General features: G+C 40.3%; 1 protein-coding gene across 4 annotated transcripts; it reads left to right on the top strand.

Annotated features, from left to right (window-relative positions):
* The first annotated feature begins 808 nt into the window (after positions 1-808).
* crtc1b (CREB regulated transcription coactivator 1b) lies at positions 809-21,664 on the top strand. Of its 4 annotated transcripts, none has more exons than XM_047587567.1 (14): positions 811-1,172; positions 2,897-3,013; positions 3,498-3,623; positions 5,366-5,427; positions 5,697-5,791; positions 6,302-6,387; positions 6,465-6,508; positions 6,610-6,833; positions 7,863-8,014; positions 9,576-9,806; positions 10,259-10,345; positions 14,170-14,256; positions 14,358-14,532; positions 16,163-21,664. In XM_047587567.1, exons 1-14 carry the CDS (start codon positions 1,047-1,049, stop codon positions 16,372-16,374), a joined length of 1,824 nt encoding a protein of 607 aa, XP_047443523.1. In that variant the 5' UTR covers positions 811-1,046; the 3' UTR covers positions 16,375-21,664. The 4 variants fall into 4 exon arrangements, with proteins under 4 accessions (XP_047443527.1, XP_047443523.1, XP_047443526.1 ...); XM_047587568.1 differs by having other exon boundaries at positions 812-1,172; positions 6,317-6,387; XM_047587571.1 differs by lacking the exon at positions 2,897-3,013 and having other exon boundaries at positions 809-1,172.
* Positions 21,665-22,943: the final 1,279 nt, after the last annotated feature.

Genomic DNA, 22,943 nt, shown 5'->3' with positions numbered 1-22,943 from the left:
CCCCAAACTCCGGGAATAGATGAAGCGATCTCAGGAGGAGGAAGACAATAGATTCAAAATCCAACAGCCCTCTGCCCTGGAGTCTTTTAAATATACGAAGCCCACTTATTCACTGCAGTTGATGTTGCTAATATTGCTGTGTGTGTGTGTGTGTTTTTTTTTTCACCGTATTTTAATACGGTGAAAAAACTTTATGTGTAGAAATGTGTTTATATTTTTATATATGGGGGGTTATATACATATATATATTAATATATGTATGTGGATGTTGAAACAGTGGATTTTGTTGAGGGACATCTTTAATACTGTATATTGTCATCATGTTGGTGAAGCTAAATAAAGTTGTAAAAAGCAACAGTATCATTTTTTTATTGAAAACTGATATATATACAAAAACATCTGGATGAATTAGTCTACGGCACAAACAAAATATATACATATACACATGCAAACATACACTCAACAATATCAGTTCAACTTGTGTTTTTTAAGAGTGTTTCTTTTATGTGCATTTATGTGATTTTTGTTACTGTGACCAAGTAATTTCCCTCCTTAAAGTCTGTGTAAGTCTAAAAGAGACGGGACGATAACACTAAGAGATTCAGGAAAGAGAGTATCATATTTACATTGCAATTTTTCACTTTTTTTGTTTTTCATAGGTTTTAAAGATCTAAGAAGACATTCTAAATACCAAAACAAAGTGTGTAAAACTCAGGGCTGGCTTTGAAAACTTTTGTTTGAAGAATTTAGCATAGAGTTTTATGAAATTTATTACAAATTCTAGGATGCCGTCTTGTGAAAAACTAAAATAAAAGATAATGTCTTTCAAACTGAAAGAATGGGTTATATTAAGAGCTTGAAGCTCTTTAGCTCTATTAGAGATGCAATATTTGTGGGGTAATAATAACCATGATCTTTTCCAGGCCATATCCATAATCAAGGATAAGCAACGGCGTCAATGGGCACGTCGGCCGTGCGTGATGACGACACCAGAAGGCCCCGGCGTGGCGCGTAGCGTAACATTCCATTGAGAAGAAGAGGGAAAGATGGCGTCCTCTAACAATCCTCGCAAATTTAGCGAAAAAATCGCTTTGCATAATCAGAAGCAGGCGGAGGAGACGGCTGCGTTCGAGGAAGTGATGAAAGACCTGAACATCACCAGAGCTGCGCGGGTAAGGTCTCCACGTCCGCGGCTGTTTACGTTTCGTAGCGTCGCTGTGTTTTGGCAGCCCGCGAACACTGCGGAGATAAAAATATGAGCGCTGGGATGCTGAGTAGCTAAAGTTCACGTTAACGTCCTCCGGATGCATCGGTGCAACATCTCCAAACGGTGTTTTCCACCGGGCTGTCTAAACACGCAACGCTGCTCAGATACCAGATACAGAGCTTGTTGGTGTGCAGCCTCCACTTAGCTTAGCCTAGCTTTTTTGGAACCCGTGGAGGATAATGTGCACCTGTTCTCTGTCTGGCGTGAACTGTCATCTCGTTTGCTAATAAATCACTTGATAATAACATGCTGGGAAAGTTAAATATAGTTGATGCTAAATTTGGGGCAATACTGACGGGGAGGGGGCGGAGGGGGATCTCTCAGAGGGTTAGGGCATCCTTCGCTAGCCAATCACATGTTAGCCAGCCTCACCAGCTGTGATTTATTTCCCATCCTCTACCATCCGCTACATTTCGGGAATAACAGGACTCCTTAGAGCTGCCTGCACACAATAAATAAATAAACAAATAGACGAGGGATTCACTTTAACTACAGCTTGATTTAGTGTGCTTATTTCAACATCAAATAATAATAATGCATTAGCATAATAATAATAATAATAATAATAATAATAATAAATGTCTACAAATGCAAAATGATTAGATGATTACAGTTTCTATAATATTTAAGGGACTGTGCAGCTTTTCTCTGTTTTGTATGATCGATAACTGAATATCGTTAAGTCATTTTAAGGCATCGCTGTAAGATCTGAGACTATGATTTTTAAAACTAAACCATAATCAGCAGGTTGAAGTATCTAAATACTCTCACTGTTGACCTCACTTTGGTCAACTTCTGTCCTTTATAATAAATGTACGCTTTGCCATTAACAGTTTTATTAATATAAAGTTTGTTTATCTAACACAGTATTCACTTGGCATTAATACAAAACCTAGTACAGTGGCTACTCCTAACGTTTAAGTGCTTTTAAAATGTATTAGATTGATTTATATCTATTGTTTGCAATGAAGTTTCTCATGTTCAGCCAATGTATGAATCAGCTAATTGTTTGGCCACAAATAAGGACCACTTAGCTGCCAGGAAACTTTTGTCCTAGTTGCTGGTCCAGTTGCTGGAAGCACAATGCATCAGTGTAAACCTGATCTGTACTGTTATTTACCACAGAGGGAGGGGGGGACTATTAATTAACTGCTCAGTGTTATGCCTGATATTTTTATGTTGCCATCCAGACATCAATCCATTGCATCAGTTGTTTTCATCCCTGATCGTATCCCTGTTCATCATAGATTCAAGAGGCTTTCATCACAGTGTTTTTAATGACATGCCTTTCTGAATGGTTCTCGTATCAACCGTGTGGTTAATGTAATGGCCAGGTGTGTTACATCGAAAGTCTGACTGTAAATGCACCAGCTGTCGGTCAGGTGTCATTCCCATCAGCTGATGCGAGTTTTTTAAATCTGCTGTGAAAGATGTTGTCTGCCTCTCGATTATTCATGAAACAGCCACATCCGCCTGTCTCGTCGTGTTCCATCTGTCAATTAATGGATTCATTAATCTTTCACAAACGCCACTGTGGATTGACACGCGTCATTCATTTTCACCATCTTTTTTTTGTGTGAATCGGATCAGTCATTCACTCATGCTTTCATGCAATTTTACTTTGCACAGTTGCAGTTACAGAAGACCCAGTATTTGCAACTAGGGCAGAATCGTGGACAGTACTATGGAGGCTCACTGCCCAATGTCAATCAGATTGGAAATGGCAACATTGACCTGCCTTTTCAGGTGAGCCCTTAGCCTCTCTCGGCTGGTAAATCAATGGTTTGTTCTAGGCCGGTGCACCTTTCTCAGCTGTTGGCGATAACTGTGGACATGTAAAGGTTGTAGTTGTACTCATGTGTACTTACTGAAGGCTGTGACTGCAGTAAAGTAAATAACCCGCTGGTCAAATCTGCATAATCCTTGAGGTTTTATCATGGTTCAAGAGCGAAAGGGAAAGATTTGATTGTTTTTGTTTGTTTTGTTTTTTTTTTTACCCTGCAGTGTAATTTGGTTCCTAAATTTTAAAGTACACCATTGCTTATCATGGCTTTCCATCTTTAAATACATTTGCCAACTCGAGCATCAGTATGGGGGGCCCATGGCTTGACTCATTTTGAAATGAACACATTTGCACCATTAATCCCAGGAGGTAGTTGTGTTGTGTCAGTGAGCTGTTTTTTGTTTTTTGTTTTTTTCTGGCCTCATTCACCCGGTGTGTTCACCCTAGAACTCGGTGCTGGATACCAGTCGGACAACCAGGCACCACGGGCTGGTGGAGCGGGTTTACCGTGACCGCAACCGCATCACATCTCCTCACCGCCGGCCACTGTCAGTCGACAAACATGGACGTCAAATATCCTTTGTTTTGAGACATGTGGATGTTGTGTTGTCGCTTTGGTCTGATTTCGAGTTTGCTTTAAGTTTTTTGCTTCCCGAGGCCCGACTTACACCCTGGCTGGTTTTATCCTTCCACGAGCAACAATTAGAAGCTTGTTTAATAGCATCCAGACACAAATATTTCTCAGTTGTTTCGTGTTAAGTCGTGTCAGTGCATTTTTCCTTCTTCTAAGTTGGCCGCTCTTCACTCGTTGGACATTTCATTAGGTACACTAGTGAAAACTAATTTAGTCTGGTGTAACAGCAGCTTCATGACTTTTAAAATGTTGGTGTCATGAATGGTGTCAGAAAGGTGGTAATTCAGCTGTCTGATCATTTTCGAGTATGTCGTTTGTGGTGCTGTTAAACTTTACTGAAGTAACCACAAAAGTGTTGACTAAAATTTGGTTGTCAAAGTAACATGTGTCAGTACAACACAACACAACTGCAGCTTCCGAAATGGAAATGCAACTCTCTGTTTGTTTAAACAAATCCTGAATAAGGAACTGAGATTTAGCACCAGACTGTTTTCATTAGTGGTGTCCCCAATGAACCGTCCTATGAGGACACATTGTGATAATGACAAACTGATATATACTTTTAATTTTCATCAGTGGTTCCCAAAGTTTTTTCTGCATGGCTCCCCTTGTGTAAATGAGAATATTTTTTGACAATATATTTAGGTGATATATATATATATATATATATATGTTATATGCATGCCTCGTCATATATTTTTTACTTTGCTTTGTAAGTTGTGTTGTTGAAGCCTCGTCCTCTGCTGTACGTTCCCTCTCTCAGACCTCTCAAAATGATATGCCAGCAGTGCTCGAGCAAACCTCATTCAACTTTCTTCCCCCGCCCCCTCTGCAATAACTCCCCTGCCTTTGGGTACCACTGTCTTATTAGCTCATCAGATTTATTTGGTTTTGTGAGTTCTCTAAACCAAACAAGTTGAAACCTCCAAGTGAAGGATAATATTTCGGATTCACTATTTCCCTGCATTTTAAGTGACACAAAGAGTCAATCGTCATTAATTGTTCACCATAGCCATTGGCGCAACACTACCCAACACACAAACATTATATGAGATGTCCTCTCTGTCTGACAGGCAGTGCGTTTACATGCACGTGAAAAAAATGAGTTATTGCCTTAATCCGACTTTAACTGGACAACTTAAGTGCATATAAATGCATTACTCTGACTAAAATCGTTCTCCTTATCTTATTAAGACACCCACATAACGTGACTGTAAACTGATTTTCTCCAGCATATATACGCTTAATCGGACTTTTACCTGGACAATGCATTATTATATGACGTAGTAGGTGAACTTGAAAGGGAGCTGTATTAACATGGTATTAACCCGCTGACAAGACACATATCGCAACCTAGTGTGAAGGTGGAGGACATGTTCCCGTCGATTATTTGATTTTCTCTGTTTCATGTAAACTGGGACAAGTACCGCATTCAGAAAGTCAAATTTAGAGCATCGATTAAGCTGTGCATGTAAACGCACCGAGTCAGTGAACTGTTTGTGTATTGTTACTCCGTGGCTGACCGTGTGACAAATACATAACACCATTTGACTCTTGTTCATGGTTCTTTATCATGTCTATCTAGTCTTTTGTGTTGTATTGGCCAAAAGACGTGGGCATATGGATTATCTCAGACCCATCATTCAATCCCCTCTACTTTATTGACCTTGACTAAATTCACATTGACAGCTGTCCTTACAGCTCAGTTTACCTCTCCCCGCCGCCAGACACTAGCTGGAGAAGGTAAGCCACCTCCCTTTGTCCGTTTGCCAAAATGCTGACTAGGACACACAACAAGTCACCGTTCACTTACAAAAATTGAAATTACACGACTGTGTGCAGTGTTGCTAGTACAGAAATTTAAAAACTGGACCAAACACAAATTAAGGCCATGGATTAGGCTGTACAAATGGCACATAAAACCTGTGTTATTTCGTGATGGATATTCTTCTGCCACCATTCGTGGGTTTGACAGTGATTTTGCTGACCTCTCAACTTTCTAACACACACAGGACAAACTCGGACTCTGCCTTACACCAGAGCGCCATGAACCCGAAGCCCCAGGAGGTTTTTGCCGGCGGATCACAGGAGCTGCAGTCTAAACGAGGTAAAGGAGTGTTGTGTTACAAAGACACGGAGACGCTTTTATTTATTAATGTGCAATGTGCTAATGCAGGCGGCGAACTTCAAATGACTTAAAAGGGTTAATGTCACGTAGACGTAGGTCCAGACTCTTGAAATATTTATAGTGTAAGCGGATACTGATCTCTCGCAACGTCGTGTTTCAAAGTGCTGGGACGGGACTCGGCTGTCTGTAGAGGAGGGATGTCTCTGAATTCAGGAACATCTAGAGAGGAAAATCAATAATTAACTGATTATCCATTGGTAATGTCTTTTTATGTGTGAAGCTCTGACACAGCGAAGCCAAGATTAGCTGGCACCCATTCAGCCCGTCTGGTGGTCACCTTACTATATTTAGACTCTCAGGGGGTCTAGTGCACAGCGCTAGATCCTGCATGACTGGCTCAGGTATTGATGACTCATTTCTTGCACCGATTTAAAAATGTTGTGCGTTTCGTCATAGCAGGCAACTGTGTCTTGCTGTTTCACTAATTAGTACTGCTGCTAACAGTGCCTGGGACGGAGAATTCAGAGTCGAATGCAGACAAGGACGCACAAAAACAGCTGTGGGACGACAAGAAGGTACACATGGGACAGGGTAGGGCTGCAAAGTCTACACTTAATGATGCAATATTTAATATGACACGTTTCCTCTTCAGGATGATTCATCAAATTCCAACACGTGTGATGTCCCAGGAATCAAGTGAGTGGCACCAAGGAAACTGAGGATGACACATCAGATCAGAGGAGTTTTTCTCATGACTGACAGAATATGTGTTGTTGTTTTTTTGTTTATTTTTATAGCATATTCCCATCGCCAGATCAGGAGTTGAACCCGTCCGTGCTCCCGGCTGCACACAACACCGGCGGTTCGCTGCCCGATCTGACCAACATCCAGTTCCCTCCTCCGCTGTCAACTCCGCTGGACCCCGAGGACACCGTGGCCTTCCCCTCCCTCAGCTCAGCCAACAGCACGGGCAGCCTGACCACTAACCTCACCCACCTGGGCATCAGTGCTGCCAGCCACGGTAACAAGCTCCATTTCATTCCACTTCATTCATATCGGCAGGTAGGACCCACAGAGTTATTGAACCGTTTGCTTATTGTTACTCTGTGGCTGACCGTGTTACAAATACAAATACATCACACCATTTGATAACTAAAGCTGGGCTCCGATTGCAGGATCTGAGCCGACAACTCCCAGTTTGTACAAATTCAGGTCCAGACTTCACTCTGGGACCTAAATATTTGGTAGTTTGAGACTTTATTGATCTGCTCTTAAACTTCCTGAACATCTTGCAGATTCATTCGGACTCTCACAATTTATATCAAACATGTTTGCTGTTAAAGGTTAAAAATCTGGAAGGTTTGGTGAGATGATGTATTTGGTTTGGGTGGTTGAAAGTCAACAACCAATGAAAGAAACAAGTCTACAAGGACACAAAGCAGCCAATCAAGCAACGATGATCATTGTTGCCCTTTAGGCTAACTTCACACTCCACTTCTGAGGGACATCCCAACTCCACAGCATGCTCTTTGCTCTTCTTCTTCTGCTGCTGCTTCTTTTTCTGGAGGGCATTGCTGCCACCTACTGGACCATGTCAATCGATTTATGTTAAACTGTGGCACCGTGGTCTGGTTTGGTTACGTCTGTTCCCTTTTTAGACGACTTGGCGTGTTGCATTTAAGGCTCCATGATTAAATAATATCCTGCAGTGTGTATGTGTGTGGGGGGGATAATATCAAAAGCTCTAAGGATTTAAAAACTCTTGTGCTCTGAGTGATGTTTCAGTCATATTTATGTGAGACCATTTTGGATTAGTCAGATTATTCAAATGAACATAAACTGTTTGTGATTTCGGTTTCTTAATTTAAATACATTGACAATCAGTATTATTCGTCTTCAGACTTTGAGACGTTTGTCTGAATTCATCCTGTAAAAGAAAAGAAGATTGTTTTCTGAATAAGAAAGAGTTTTGTGTTTTACACCAGTTTGTATAATTGTTTTAGTGGACATCGAAGACACCTGTCCTGTCTTTATTTCTTTCCTTTCCCAGGGATCCCCACCTCCTCTCCGTCCACCATGACGGTAACGGCACAGCGCCGACAGCCACCGGTGGTGCCCCTCACTCTCACCTCTGACCTCCATCTTCAACAGTCTCCACAACAGCTCTCACCCACCCTCTCCTCACCCGTTAACATTCCACAGGTAAAGATCCACTGGATGCACTCAAAACTGACCTGAAGCTTTTACTGTAGCTCTTTGATGCCCTTGAGCCTTCTGTCCCATTCATGTGAATCTCAGGAAGGCTTCAGGCAATTTCAGATGTTTATTTGGATGTGATATGTCACAGAGACATTGAAGGAATGAACGACTGTGTGGAGACTCTACCCATTGCCATGTTGGCTGTGTCTGACTGCACTTAACTTCCAGCTAATTCAAAAATGATCAATCCCTGCCCACACCCAGCTACACCCAAATTGTGCTTAACTTTTTGTTAATTGTTTCATACTCTACAAGAAGCAAGAAATTTGTTCTGCGGCCCTCGTTTACGAGTTCTCACAGCTCGTTCTCACACATCAACTGGGCAAAGCGGCAACTAGCGGCAACTCTGTGAGCTCCCAGTATGTCCCTGGACATACTGTGTGTGTGTGCATGCTGGATTAACAGCGTGATCCAACAGACACGGTCGTCTTCACAGTTGACTAGGGCTGGGTGGTATACCGAATATCAGTATTTTTTTACGCTATGATAATATGTAATATACTGGTGTATTTGATTACACACTGTTTCAGGTCGGACCATTTTCAATGTAGCGCTTCTAAACACGCATGGTGTCACTGTATCACTACAAGGCGTAAAAATGGAAAGATCTGAAAAATGAGACGACTTGGGGTTTTTTTTTTTTTTTTAGGGTGACCAGACATCCCTGACGTTCTGGGGACAGTCTACATTTTGAATGCCTTGTCCCCTGGCTAAAGCTGTCCTCGAAAATGTCCCCAATTTTAGCTTTTTATGAATGAAAAAAAAAAAAAATGTTGCACACAGACTACAATTATTACGGTAGCCGTCTCAACCAGCTGTAAATACGCGGAGCCACGCACACCGGTGTTACTACTAGTGTGGGATTATTCTGCAATATATTTTCATCATCACAGTAAAATAGTCCATCCTTAGTCAATCTACTGCATTAATTGCTCTTTCAACCAGTGGAAAATGTTGTGAACATGTGATTATGCAAAAATACTGTGATATACAGTGACACCATCAGAATTTTGACAAATATGTTTTTGGTTATACCGCCCAGTCCCTGCACCCGCTGTCCAGTTGTCACGAATGGAGAAACCTGCAACAAAGACAAAATAAATGAAACTTTCTTACCAGCCTGTAATAAAAAAAACTCTCCTTTAGAGCCTCAAGTGGACATTTGAGGAATTGCATGTTAGTTTTTCAGACATTGCAACTTGGTCCAAAAAGTATATAGTTTGGCTATAAAAATTATTAAGTGGTTACATTTTATTTCCAAAAGGTCAACTACATGTGACATGTCAGAGCTGATTTGGCTTAAACATTGTTATCCCCAGACATCTATCAGGATCATTCAACAAATATCTTTTTTGCTAGTGTCCATAAAATCTGTTATCTGCCTAAACTTACTAAGTGAGATGTTATTAGGAGGTCAAGAGTTGAGATTGCACTCACGGGTCCTGCCTCAGTCAATGCAGCGTGTATCACATCTGGGACTAGTCGTTGCATTGTTTCTCCGCAGGCCGTCCCAACAGAGTCTCTGACCCTGGAGCAGCAGCTCTCCCAGTACCCGCTGTTCAACCAGCTGACCGCTCAGGCCCAGGCACAGCTGCTCAGCGACCTCCAGAAGCAGCAGGCCCTACCGCAGGGCATCCAGCTCATCACCTTGCCAACTCTGGCTTCCACCGGCACGGCCACCGCCAGCAGCCCATCCCCGGACAGCCAGACCACCGCCAGCATCAGCATCAGCTCGGTGAGAAACGCGCAAGTGTTTCATTTTAGAAACTAGTGAGAATGAGGCGAGTTAGATGACATGATTTAAACTTAAACAGAGCCAGTTTATTGTCCTGATAGCCAGAATACATCCCAGTAAATATCTGCACAGCTTTTTTTTAATGATACTTGACACTAATTGTCATTTTGTAAAATAATTCAGCTTATTAGCACAAATATGCCTCTTTACTTACTTTTCTCTCTATTCTCAGCTTTTATGTGGCTCAAAATATACAGAAATGCACATTTGATCATTCTGTGTAACACAACAACCACTTGTAAAACCTACCAGGATTTATCAGTCGATATCTTTGTAGTGTTTCCCACCTGCTACCCGAACTCTACATCAGATTCTAGGTTGATGCCTTCTCACAGATTTGTGTGCGATGGCCGTGAAGCGTAGCGGCTAGCTAACCCTCTTCCCTCCAACAGTACCGCAATCAGACTGGCTCACCAGCCACTCAGTCTCCAACCTCCCCCGTCTCCAATCAAGGCTTCTCCCCCGGAGGCTCGCCTCAAGTAAGAGAGCCCACCCACCGAGCTAGCTGCTGTTTGGGGAAGGGCTTTTAGTCCTGGGGGAAAGCTTCTTGTAGACAGTCAGGCTGCTTCTCATTCTCTGTCTCAGCAGTTAACCCACTCATGGCGTCACCAGCTGCATAACTTCATCGCTTCATCACCACTGTCACTGTTGGCTGTGTGCATGACAACACGGTGATGGGTTGTATGATGGAGGCTCTGACCGTTCGTTGGTCGCTGTTCTCTCATATGGAGGAGCTGCAGTGTTTTGATTTGGCGGATTGAGATGGTTTCACTCTGTTCTGCTCCTTAAATTTAAACATGTAGGCCAGGAAAAATGGTCTTTACTTTAATTTAAAGGGAAATATTTCTCTATATTCTGCTCCATAGTTTTATAAAAGTTAGTTAGAGGTGACTGATTGTTAAGATGTTTAACTTTTTAGACATACCAGCAGTGTTTCTCATACAGTGTTAATACTGTCACTCCGCCATGATGTCATAACGAGTCAGAAATATTTTTGCACATCTCAAACAACGTTGTGCTTGCGTTACCTTTTTTCTATTGCTCCCTTCCCTCCACAAATCCCCCCCACCAGCCACTCACCGGCTGAATTTAACCTGCTCAGCTCACGTGGCATGTGAAGCAATTTAAAAACTGACATTAGCGCCCGTCCGGATTTTAACGTGAAGTTGGTCAACTTTAGATTAAAGTTAGACTGAAAGTCAACTGTTAACTATAAATCTGTTTCTCCAAGGTATTTGTGTTTAGTAGGATCAGTAGGTTAGAAGTATAAAAACTAAGCATCATCATTTATCAGGAAGTTGTTTTTGTAAAACATAAAAAAATAAAATAATATTATCCTCATATTTTGACACAGATTATTTCACTGTATATTATAATAAATGTCACCAGTATGTAACAAAATATAAAACATGAAGCAAGCATGGCTGTGCAAAGACAGAATTGCAAATAATGAATTCCCAATTTCCTCAAATGAGTATTTGCCAATTAGAGAAGTTGTAGCTCGTCACTATTGATTGTCATGTTAACGTGTCATATTAAACTACAAATGTTAATGAGCGTAAATGAACAAGTTTCAACTGTAAAAAGTGATGAGGTTGTGCACTTTTTTGCACTTTTCTCACAATCTGCTTCAGAATTTGCTAAAATTCGCCGTCATGTTTTTCCACCAACTAGTGTCTCGTTATGAGGTTAGACGTTTAAATGAAGCAGAAGAAACTGTCCCCACATGAGGACGTATGGCCTCAGGAGGTTAATCTCCCGTATACCTGTCCATAGAAAGCCTCCTGACAACAGCGTTACGTTTAGTAGTCATGTGTATAAACTGTTACAAAAACACATGACCTTAGTCATTTCATTAGTTTTTTCTTTTTCTCAACAGTGTGGTTTACACTGTATTAGTAGTATTCCCTCGTATTTCTGGTCACTATGAGACTTTATAGTCATCTGTTGCTTCACTTTTGCGACTCGAGAACTCGGCAGCAGCTCGTCAAACACCTAAATCAGCCCCAGTTTTCATCTGCTACTCACACACACAGCATGTCACGCTCTGGCGTCAGAGCTCTGTACTTTATTCCACCTTCGGTGTGACATTTGGCAGAGGGGCTAAAGGCCGTTTGTTGTTCAGTTCAGTTCAGAAAACTTTGTTCTGTTTTAAACGTGCACTTTAGAGCTTCTAAAGGGGAAATGTCAAGAACAGCAGTGATTGCCAGAAGATGAAAAGGCAGAGATGGAAAAAGAAGGAAATGTTTAACGTTAGAATACAGTGTGTTTAAAATGTTTACATCCAAGTTCATCAGCTTCTTACCACTTTCCTTAGTGACGCATTGCTTCTTATTTTAGTGCCTTAGGTTAACTGTAGTTGCTTCACTAGAGGTTTAATTCTCCATGATGAACCTTTGAAGTGAGAAGAAAATCAAAAAGGAAGAAAAATTATTTTATTTATTATTTTTTTTAACATACAGATTAATTATAAGCCTTTTAAATTCTGGACTTTGATGCTCTCATTAATGAACATCTAATGCCTTTTAGTGATTGAAGGTATAATCAGTTAGACAGGGACTCCCCCCTCCTAAAAAGACAAAACCCCTCACATTGTGTTCAGTGATTTGCTTTTCTCATTGCTCAAGAATTTTATGAAGGGAAATTCCAGCATTTGTCAACCTGGACCTTTTTATTCATTTATTTTTCATTCTTTGTGTTCGTTGTAGTCATCTATCTGCATCAGTCATGTTAACATTTTATTCGCCTCCGCAGTTGATCCCATTTAGGAAACTCGGCTATGAGTTCAGAAAGTTTCCACATAAATCTTACTAAAAAGAAAAAGCGTCTCCCTTTGTTTCCCAAAAGTCTGCAGAGCTGATGAGTTCAGTTGAACTATGACTAATAGAAATAGAAAGAAAAATCTAAACAATACCCAAACTGAAAGCACTTAAATTACACGGAGCCCAATGGACACTGTACAAAGGATACGATAAAATAATAACATATGAATAAATAAACAAAAATTTAAATGGATAAAATGTAGTACGATATAAAACATTAAAAATAGAACGAAGTAAAATTTGTGATAGAAATGTAGAATAAAATACAGAAATACTCAAGATAATTTGTGTTTATTTCAGCTGCTCCACTCCAGCAGTCTTATCTGTGTCCCATCCACAGGAATGGGACAAACTCCTGCATCACGTTCACTTCCATCCCATGTTAAATGTAATAAATGTGTGTTAAGTTTAAATAATAAATTATGTAAATGAGCAACACTTTAGCATTTGTTTACCATTGAACTGTTGTCAACCTACAGAGAAACTAATTAATTCATCCTGGGGAATAAATATATATAAAAAAAAAATCTGCTTATATTAATTATAAATGGATGTTAGAAAAAAGTGATCTTTGCAACATAACGAATAATTGTAGTTACATCTTGTAAAATGAATAATAACAGAAACAGAACTTCTCAACTGAACGGCTACCTCGCGAACTAAAAAAGAAACCTTAAATTTGCAGTTACTCAAAATTACTCTTGGGGCCGCATCAAAAAGCGAATCAATCTCCACAAATGTTAAAAATTCCAAATTTACAGCAGAATTGAACACGTTTACAGTGTGGTGCAAAACTGATTTGGTCTCTGTATCTAATTTGGGGTCGAATCTTTATATAACGCATCCATTTAAATTATATCAAGGCTAAATGCTATTCATGATTGCTGAATGACAGGTGCGTGTTGTCTCAGGTTGGTAGCGGGCTCTTCCTCCTTCCTCTCTGCCTGTTCTTTTAATAAGCTGGGACTTAGGAGGCGGAGTCAGGCACAACCAAGATGGCGACGGCCAATGCGACCACATTGAGCTTCAGAACCTCTTCAATCAAATTGACGTTTTCAAATGTCAGTTTGGGGAAAACTTGGAGTAAATATTAAGTAAATGTTAAATGAGTCTCTCCCTCCACTGAAAAATAACAATTAATAACACACAGCAATTTTCCAACCAATCAGAATTTGACACAATGAGAGCATATCGACCAACCAATGGACTGGGAGACTCTTATACTGACCTCCTCTTTGGTTTCCCTAGTTTTTCTTAATCTGTGGCAGCCCCGGTCATGGGAACCATTTGCTTTATCACTGCTGAGTCTGACAGTTGTGTGACTTTTGCTTGTGTTTCTTTTGTCATTCCATCGCTAAAATGTCTGCTTGTTGACCCAGATAAGCTGATTTATTTATTTATTTATTTTTTGAGTGCATTTAATTTGTAGCCACATTCATGCACGCTGCTCAGAATTTCTTGATGCACTTCTCTCCCTGCAGCACATCCCTGTGGTGGGCAGTATATTCGGCGACTCGTTTTACGATCAGCAGTTGGCGTCGAGGCAGACGAACGCTCTCTCTCACCAGGTGACGCACAATAAACGGCTGAGGCACAAATACCTTTTCTCACCCTGACCTTAATCTGGGTTACGACTCTGTGCTTTATTTATATATTTATTTATTTATAGCTGGAGCAGTTCAACATGATCGAAAGCCCCATCAGCTCCAACAGCCTTTACAACCAGTGCTCCACCCTCAACTACACACAGGCGGCCATGATGGGCCTCACTGGGAGCAACCTGCAGGACTCGCAGCAGCTTGGCTACAGTAGCCACGGCAACATCCCCAACATCATCCTCACAGGTAGTGTGAAAAGTCGTCACACATTGACCCAGTGTTTGAGGTTTTCGCTTTTCTGAGAAAGCAAAATACATGATGCACAGGAATTTATTTTGTTACAGTTGAGGTTTAATCACGTTAATGCCGCTGTGATACGAACCACAACCCCAACTTGTATAGTTGTGGTTTTGCTTAACCTGTTTTTCATTCTTATCTTTCTAAAACGGTCCATTGATGTAATCATTTGTGTAAATCAAGTCAAGTGGAATGCGTCATTGCAAACCACAAAATCATCAAAAGTGTGAGAAACATAATAACAGGCACTTTTTGTAAAAGTTAAACTGCCGTCTACGGCGGCATCATCTAAACGGAAAAACAATCTGGGGATTCCCGACCTCAGAACGACAACGGCAGCAGAAATATTTGGTCGGTGGTCAGTGGCAGGTGTGATTCAGGTATGACACATACAGTTGATAGACAAATAAGCTGTAGTTTCCTAAATCTTTTCAATTGCTGTGCTTGCGGCACAATTTGCGTCATCGGAAAAGTTCCAACGGTTTCTGAAAGTTGAGACGTTACATTTTACAACCGTTGTGGTGTCATCACAGTCATTTTTTTTTAGGACTGGATGTTATGTCCAAAAACGTACATTAAAATTATCCCTAAAAAATTGTCCCTAAAAAGCAACACAAATAACAGTTCCTATACAGTGTTCCCAAAATAGAAATCACAAAAAATACAAAATATGAAATAAAAACAAATATAAATCCATACCGTGTGCATACACACACCCACTCACACACATCGAATTCCCACTGACACATTTATAGTATGCATTGTCACTTGTTCACAACAGTTTATTGACTAAGGACGAACTATTTTACTGTGATGAGTAAATATTGTAGAATAATCCCACACTAGTAGTAAAACAGGTTTGCATGGCCTTGTGTACATTTACAGCTTGGAGATAAAAAATAGAAAAAAAAGAAGAGAGAATTAAATGTCAGGATGAAATGAAGAAACAGGGACACTTACGGTTCAATTTATTTTGACATATTTAAACTGTTATGTCTGTAAAGTTAATAGCAGCGTGACCAGCTACCGTAATAACTGTAGTCTGCGCGCAACCTTTTTTTAATTTTACTTTTTCTTTCATTCATAAAACACTCAAATTGGGGACTTTTTCTGGGACAGCTATAGCCGCAAGACAGTTTATCCAGAACGGGGACTGTCCCCAGAAATCAGGGACATGTGGTCATCGTATAAAACCCAAACAACCGTCACCTTTTTTTTTTTTTTTTTTTTTTTTCCAGTATGAACCATTATACACTCAGCCTCTTATAATAAGCAGTAAAGGTATTGAAATGGAAGTTTTCTGACCTTTTTATAGTCAAAATAAGCAAAAATAAAAATAAATAAAAGAAGAATCCAGACTTTGAGGCTTAGGTGTTAAAGGTTTGATGGTGTAATATCGTAACACATCTTGGAATTTAAGTAACATTTTTTTAGGCGTCTTTGTGTCTCACTTTGTTTAATATTAACAAGAGCTTAACTGAAATAAAGACGACATTCAGTGTCACCACTGTCAGTCCAAAAATACTTAACATGAACTTGAATCCAAATTACGTCCACAAGTGAGTTTTTCATTTTCCAGTAACAGGTGAGTCTCCGCCGAGCCTCTCCAAAGAGCTGACCAACTCTCTGGCCGGCGTCGGCGACGTCAGCTTCGACGCAGACTCTCAGTTTCCTCTGGACGAGCTGAAGATCGACCCGCTCACCCTGGACGGACTGCACATGCTCAACGACCCGGACATGGTGCTCACCGACCCGGCCACCGAGGACACGTTCAGAATGGACAGGCTGTAACGTGAGCCGCCGCCGACCGTGGCCAGGAAACACAGAGGAGGAAAAAAACAGAAAGAAAGAAAGAAAGAAAATAAAATAAAAACACTAACTTGTGAATGGAGAGAAACAAAAAGGGCAGGATGAACCCTCTCCCTCGTTGCATGGCCGTCCAGCTGTCCGACCTCGCCCTCGACTCCGTGAAGCCCTCCGAAATGATGCGCCACCAAGTGACAACAGGGAAAAAGACATCCAGTGGCTTGCCAGGGAATGGCCTCGCTGTCGTTTTGAGTGAGATTGGTCGCTCAGCGCTTTCGCTAGCCTACTGTGTTTACAGTGTACCATTACATGCCACATATATTCCAAAAAAAGAAAAAAAAAGAAAACGCACATTTGACTTTTTTTTTTTTTTCATATCCACTTTAATATTTATTGATATTTGCTTGTAGCAGGAAGCTACTAGGACATTGGGTTAAACCGTACCTGTCATAAAAGGCTGTGTTTAGAGAGAAGAAGAAGAAGAAGAAGAAAACTAAACAGCCAGTTTGCGCGTATCCTGCAGCGGAATAAACCGGTTTTCCCATCGTGCCATGACAGCTTTCTACTTCACTCTCAAAGCTTTATTCTCAACAACCAAATGTTATTTTTACCATGTACTGTATGTTTTTACGCGCCATTGTTGTATTTATACGTTTATTTATTTAATTTATTTAATTTATTTGGTTAAAAGGTTTTATATTCCATTTCATAATTTTCAAAATTTGATGCCAAAATGTCGTCTGTAGGCATAGTGTATAAATTGCACTGGTGTAATTTGTGTCTATTTATTAATTACTAACATATTTATCTATGTGTTTGTTAAGCTACTTGGTTAACGAAGGAGTGCAAAACCTCCCCATAGTTGCTCTTTGGTGTTCGATGTGCCATTCTCTGATAGGTCGACGTTTTCATGCTGCAGCCCAGCAGTCAGATCCAAATATCGCAAAATGTTGTTAGCACCGCTCCACGACCATGTCGCGTGCTTCAGAAATTGAATTATTATTATTATTGTTTATTTTTATTCTGAGAAAAATCATCAGGTATTTCTATTCAACTAGAACGCAAAGGGGGGAAAAACGTCCAAATTCATTGTCTGATCCTGTCTATGTCTACATATCTACATATTTATATATATATATATATATAGATATATAGACATGTTCAGACTGAGCTCCTTCTCGGCGTAGGAAGGCGTCTCTTTTTAAAACCACTAAAATCTTAACTCTTTTTAAGTCGTCACTGTGAAATCACCTGATTTTGCCTTACAGGAGTTATTCTACTGTTCTTCTAAAGTGTCTGACGTGACAACGTATTTTCGTAACTTATTGTAACATTTTCTTGTATTTGCGAGGAACTTTTTGGTCAGTGGTGTTTGTGGTTATGTTGTGTAAGGTTTGACAAATCAATGTACTGTATTTTGTAGCGGTACACTTTATAGCCAAATTGTTGATGTTTTTTTTAAAAGTTATAGCGGGGCAAAAAAAGGGAGGAAGGGGAGGGGGGATTGAAAAAAAAGCATATCTATATATAGATATAGATATATATATATATCAACAGAGGGTTTAAAGGTTTTGAGAAGGAAGGTGCAATTATGGGGAGGCTTTTTGCTCCTGGACAGGGAAGCTCTAACAAAAACTGACCGTGACTCGTGGGTCATGAGGTTGATGGTTGATGGAAGTGTGTTCAACTGTATCACGGTGGTTGTTTTGTTTTTTTTGTTTTTTTGTAAAACGCAAACTTTTACGCCTATAAATATATTTTTATTGTGCGTTTACTCCATGTGGTAAACTCGAATACGTCAGTGCGCAGAAAGATTATGAGCGTATTTATGCTTTAACAAGTATTGCATGCGCCAATGTCTGACTGATTGAGTTCAGTCTCGACACAAAACAAAAATATGGCGACAATTGGTCCAAAATCATGTCAACTGTTTACATTAAATCATCTTTAATGATGCCTGTTGATCCTTTTTTTTATTTTTATTAACCATAAGTTGAAAGTGTAGCCGGTCAGTCTGCCTCGGCCTTTTTGTCAGAGTTTCCCTGAGAGTCATGTGTGCGTCTGTGGGATACTGTAATGTTTGTGTACAGACTTGCTAATATTTTTACTCACCTCTAAGCGCTGATGGGAAGAGTGCCCCAACTACCCCCATCCCCACCCCACCAACCCCTCCACCCAACAGAAAAAGGAATCACGTATGATTTTACCTCTACAGTCGGACTTTGAGTTGAAGTGTACGTTGTCTGCTGTAAACCTCTTATCCACGCTGCTTTTGTTTGCCTTCAACAGATGTGTGATTCCTATGCAAATGAGACGATGAAAAAAGAAAAAGAAAATGATGAACCTTAAAGGAAAAATCCACCTTTTTATTTTTATTGCTGGATTCATCCCAGCTGGATCCCATCCCGAGAGGCTCGTACCTCCTTAACAACGCTTTCAATCCGCTATAGTTCAGTCAGAGCCTCAGAAGACCAATTAGGTGCAGGCCACATACAGAATATGATCAAGGGCTCCGTAGTCTCCTTTAAAAATGTCTATTTTGTGTATTTTCCAGACAGCAGCGTCACAGCTCTGCTTTAGTGAGTCAGACGGAGGAGGATTGTGTCGCGGTGGCGTTATGACAATCAACGAGTGAAATCGTACCCTGAAGTAGAAATCAAAGGAACACCCTGACAGAGGAGGATGAATCCAGCTTTATTTATTTTCATTTATTTATTTTAAGTTATACCGCTTGGTATTTTCTTTTTGTAAATTCGTTCCCCCGTGTCTGCTGGTTGCTGCTCTGGAGGAGCTGATGTCAAACCTGACTTAGTTGTTGGTGTCAAAATATCTGTTAAACATTCCTCACAAGAGGAAGAAGAAAAAAAAAATAGAAACGCACACAGAAAAAAAAATGTACCTTAAACTTTTGTGACTGACGTTGGATTTTTCCTTTAAGTCTCTGAATCAAATGTGTAGAGCTCGTCCTCTACGGGTTAAATGTTTCCAAAAAAACAAAACAAAAAAAACCCAAAAAAGATAAAAAGTGTTTCACTGTTGTGTTGCCGATAATGATGCCAGTGGTTTGAGCTTTCCTGCCACCTCCCTCCTTTCATCCTGCTGACAGCCGAGTCCTTCACACTGACCTTGTACATACGCTATAGCTGAAACTAAATGCATGACTAAACCGACGGTCCAAACCTCTGAATGAAGGCCTCCTGTAGCGCCGAGGGTTTGATTCGTGTAACGCTGCCACAGAGTCTAAAGGGATGCATGTATGGGTTTTCTCCTGTGCGACAGTGAACTCCTGTGTACCTCCATCTCTGTACAATGATAAAAGAATGTATTTTCTGCGTCTTGGTTTTAGCCAAATGTGTCCCGTCACAGTCGGATCAGGCTTCTTCTCCTCCTCCTCTACTCATCCTCCTCTTCTTCTCTCTGAGGAATCAGGCTGCTGCTTGTTTCCACTCTTTCTATCTATCTTCCTACTGTAGCATCTCTTCCCACGATCCGGCCCCTCTTTTCTTTTCCCCCCTCTTTCCTGATACAAATGGAAGCAGGTTCTGTCTTGCAAAAAAACAAAAAAACAAAAAAAACAAGGTTTGCAGACTGGCACATGCACTGATCGTATAATGGACTTGAAGCTTTTGCATTACGCAGCCAACTGCATGACATGACACATTGATTCTCCTCCCATGTTATGTATAGGACTTCAATCTCGCTATGCTGCAGTACTGTAGTGGTTTTAAAAAAACAAAAAACATCGCATTTATTTTTTATTTTCATTTGTCCTCGTTGCCTATCATGTTACGTTCTGGACTGAGTAAAGAGTAAGAATTCTGTTTTTGTTTTTCTGTTGTTTTTTTTTTCTTCAGTTTGTTTCTTTACCATTTCTCTTTTTTTTTTTTACGTGCAATGTTTAGTCCACTAGTTTGCTTCGCACTTTATTTGTGACTTCCTGGCTTTCGAGCAGGGACTGTTGTGCCCGACGTGAATGCTGACTGTTTCTCACACCAGATGTATAACTCCGGAGATATTTTTTGTGTCAAAAGAAAAGATGAATTCTCTACTTTCCTTTGTAAAATATATTTTGGCTTGTCTTGTTTTTTTTTTTCTTTTTTTTATCTGAGAAGATTTTAGGGGATGCAAAACTAGAAAGGGCTTACTCCAGTGCAGCTTGTGTTGGAAAGGAATCGGTGCTCCGAATGTATTTCTTTGTAAACCGCCCCCCTACACATGCACACACATTAAGGTCACGTGACACTGATTGGCGTTCAATTGCAATCTTAAAAATACTCAAAGTGGAGCGTTTTCCACCTTAACTTTAAAATACTGCCGCTAATTGTTCAGTGCTGCGGCATAGTCTCACGTATTATCTCGTCTCCAGCTCACCAGGCTTCACCCCAGTGTTTCCAGAGGCCAGATGGGAGAAAACATGCTGTGCTGGACAAGAGTTATCTTCTGTTTCTTTCTTTTTTCTTTTCTTTTTAAAATCTGGTGTGCATTAAAAGGTTAGAAATGAATTTAATAAAACACTCAACAAGGGTATTAGATGTATTAGCTTCAAGCCAGGCAGCTAAGAAACCTTAGGATAAAGGTAGAGGATGTTAAAAAAAAAAAGCTTTTTGGCATTTAATTTCACAAAATGTGTCAAGTCCGAGACTAAACACTGAAACCTGGAAACTTCTCATTGGAAGCTGGAGGTCCATTTTTCAAGCGTGAGATGCACAGATCACGTGACAGTATTATTATTTTTTTACGTCTAGTCGACAGTGTAGCTGAAGCTCATTTTTGCTCGTTTTTGGTCCGAGGCTCCGTTTAATTTAAATTACTTCCCAGCACAGCCTTATTTCTCTTTCTTTTTTCGTTAAAAAGCTACATTTTGTCTCGAGCTGTAAACGGCAAGAAGACGAGCGTGAGGCTCAAACAGGAGTCCTGTGTTTGAGGATGTGTCCTCAGTCCCGGAATAAAACGGAAAAGAGTTGCTGCTCCATCTGTACTGCTTGTTCCCAGAGTGTTTTAGGCCTGAATTAAATCTCCCTTTAATAACCCGGGGTTTTCTAAATACAGTTCATTGAAACTTGTACAAGTCTCTGGAAAAAAAAAAACAAAAACAAAACTAATTTTCAGTTCCACTTAGAGCTTATAGTAAGAATAGCATTATATCACTGTTGTCCTGTAAGTCGTAGTAAAAGACCTGTAGTTATTTATTTGTTGCCATGTGATTCTCCTTATGTGAACCATTTGTTTATAAGATGAAAGAAAAATGTCAATTAAATTGAATGTGGAAGACAGATTTTTCTCTGCACATAGTCTTGATTTGCGGAATATACCGATGGAGAAAACAAAAAAAAAGTTAAAAAACTGTCCGGTGTCATTTTACAAGATCGCAGCGTGTTGCTGTGGACATGCATGATGTTTAAACCCTGTTGTATATTGTCTTTGCAATCGTTTCTATTTTGTAATCTGTATTTCCAAATGCAAATTTAAAAGATTATTTTGGATATGTGCATGCCTGTGAAATGTTCAGAATGTTGATTTACACTAAAAGCTGTTGAGTTTAAAAAAAAAAAGAAAAAAGTCACGTCTGTTACTTAAAACCAAATGTTTGGCCTTTTGTGTAGAAAAGTTTACATATAACTTCACTGGTCATGTTCAATAATATACAGTGGGGGAAATAAGTATTTGATCCCCTGCTGAATTTGTAAGTTTGCCCACTTCCATAGAAATGATCAGACTCTGGTTTTTATGGTTGTTTACTGGTTATGGGTATAGACAGAATATCAGTCGAAAATGCATAAAAAACACACAATCTAAAAGTTATAAATTGTTATGTATTTTATTAAGGGAAATAAGTATTTGATCCCCAAGCACAACACAAGTCAGTACTTTGTAGAGAAACCTTTGTTGGCAAGCACAGCGATGAGACGTTTCTTGTAGTTGGTCACCAGGTTTGCACACAGCGCAGGAGGGATTTTGGCCCATTCATCTTTACAGACAGTCTCTAAATCCTTCAAGTTTCTTGGCTGCCTCTTGGAAACTCGGAGCTTCAGCTCCCTCCACAGGTTTTCGATCGGGTTAAGGTCTGGAGACTGACTAGGCCACTCCATGACCTTAATATGCTTCTTCTTGAGCCACTCCTTTGTTGTCCTGGCAGTATGTTTTGGGTCATTGTCATGTTGGAAAACCCACCCACGAGGCATCTTCAGTGTTCTTGCTGAGGTTTTTGTCCAAGATGTTACAGTACATGGCTGCATTCATTGGCCCCATAATGCGGTGAAGTTGCCCTGTACCCTTTGCTGAAAAACAGCACCAAAACATGATGTTTCCACCTCCATGCTTAACCGTGGGTATGGTGTTCTTTGGGTCATACTCACGTTTTTTCATCCTCCAAACACGGCGGGTCGAGTTAATGCCAAATAGCTCAACTTTGGTTTCGTCAGACCACAGCACTTTCTCCCAAGCCTTCTCTGAGTCATTTAGATGTTCACTGGCAAACTTAAGGCGGGCCTGTACATGTGCCTTCTTGAGCAGGGGGACCTTGCGGGCACTGCAAGAGTTCAATCCATAACGGC

This window comes from Mugil cephalus, chromosome 6 (genome assembly GCF_022458985.1).
Source record: "Mugil cephalus isolate CIBA_MC_2020 chromosome 6, CIBA_Mcephalus_1.1, whole genome shotgun sequence".
Lineage (NCBI taxonomy): Eukaryota > Metazoa > Chordata > Actinopteri > Mugiliformes > Mugilidae > Mugil > Mugil cephalus.
Note: the sequence above shows the minus strand (reverse complement) of the source record. Positions and strands in the feature narration are given on the sequence as shown.

Excerpts from the sequence above, each read along its gene's own strand:
- crtc1b (XM_047587567.1), top strand. The coding sequence starts at position 1,047 with ATGGCGTCCTCTAACAATCCTCGCAAATTTAGCGAAAAAATCGCTTTG. Across the intron at positions 3,624-5,365 it reads TCGACAAACATGGACGTCAA|ATTGACAGCTGTCCTTACAG; the intron begins ATATCCTTTGTT and ends GACTAAATTCAC. Across the intron at positions 6,509-6,609 it reads TGTGATGTCCCAGGAATCAA|CATATTCCCATCGCCAGATC; the intron begins GTGAGTGGCACC and ends TTATTTTTATAG.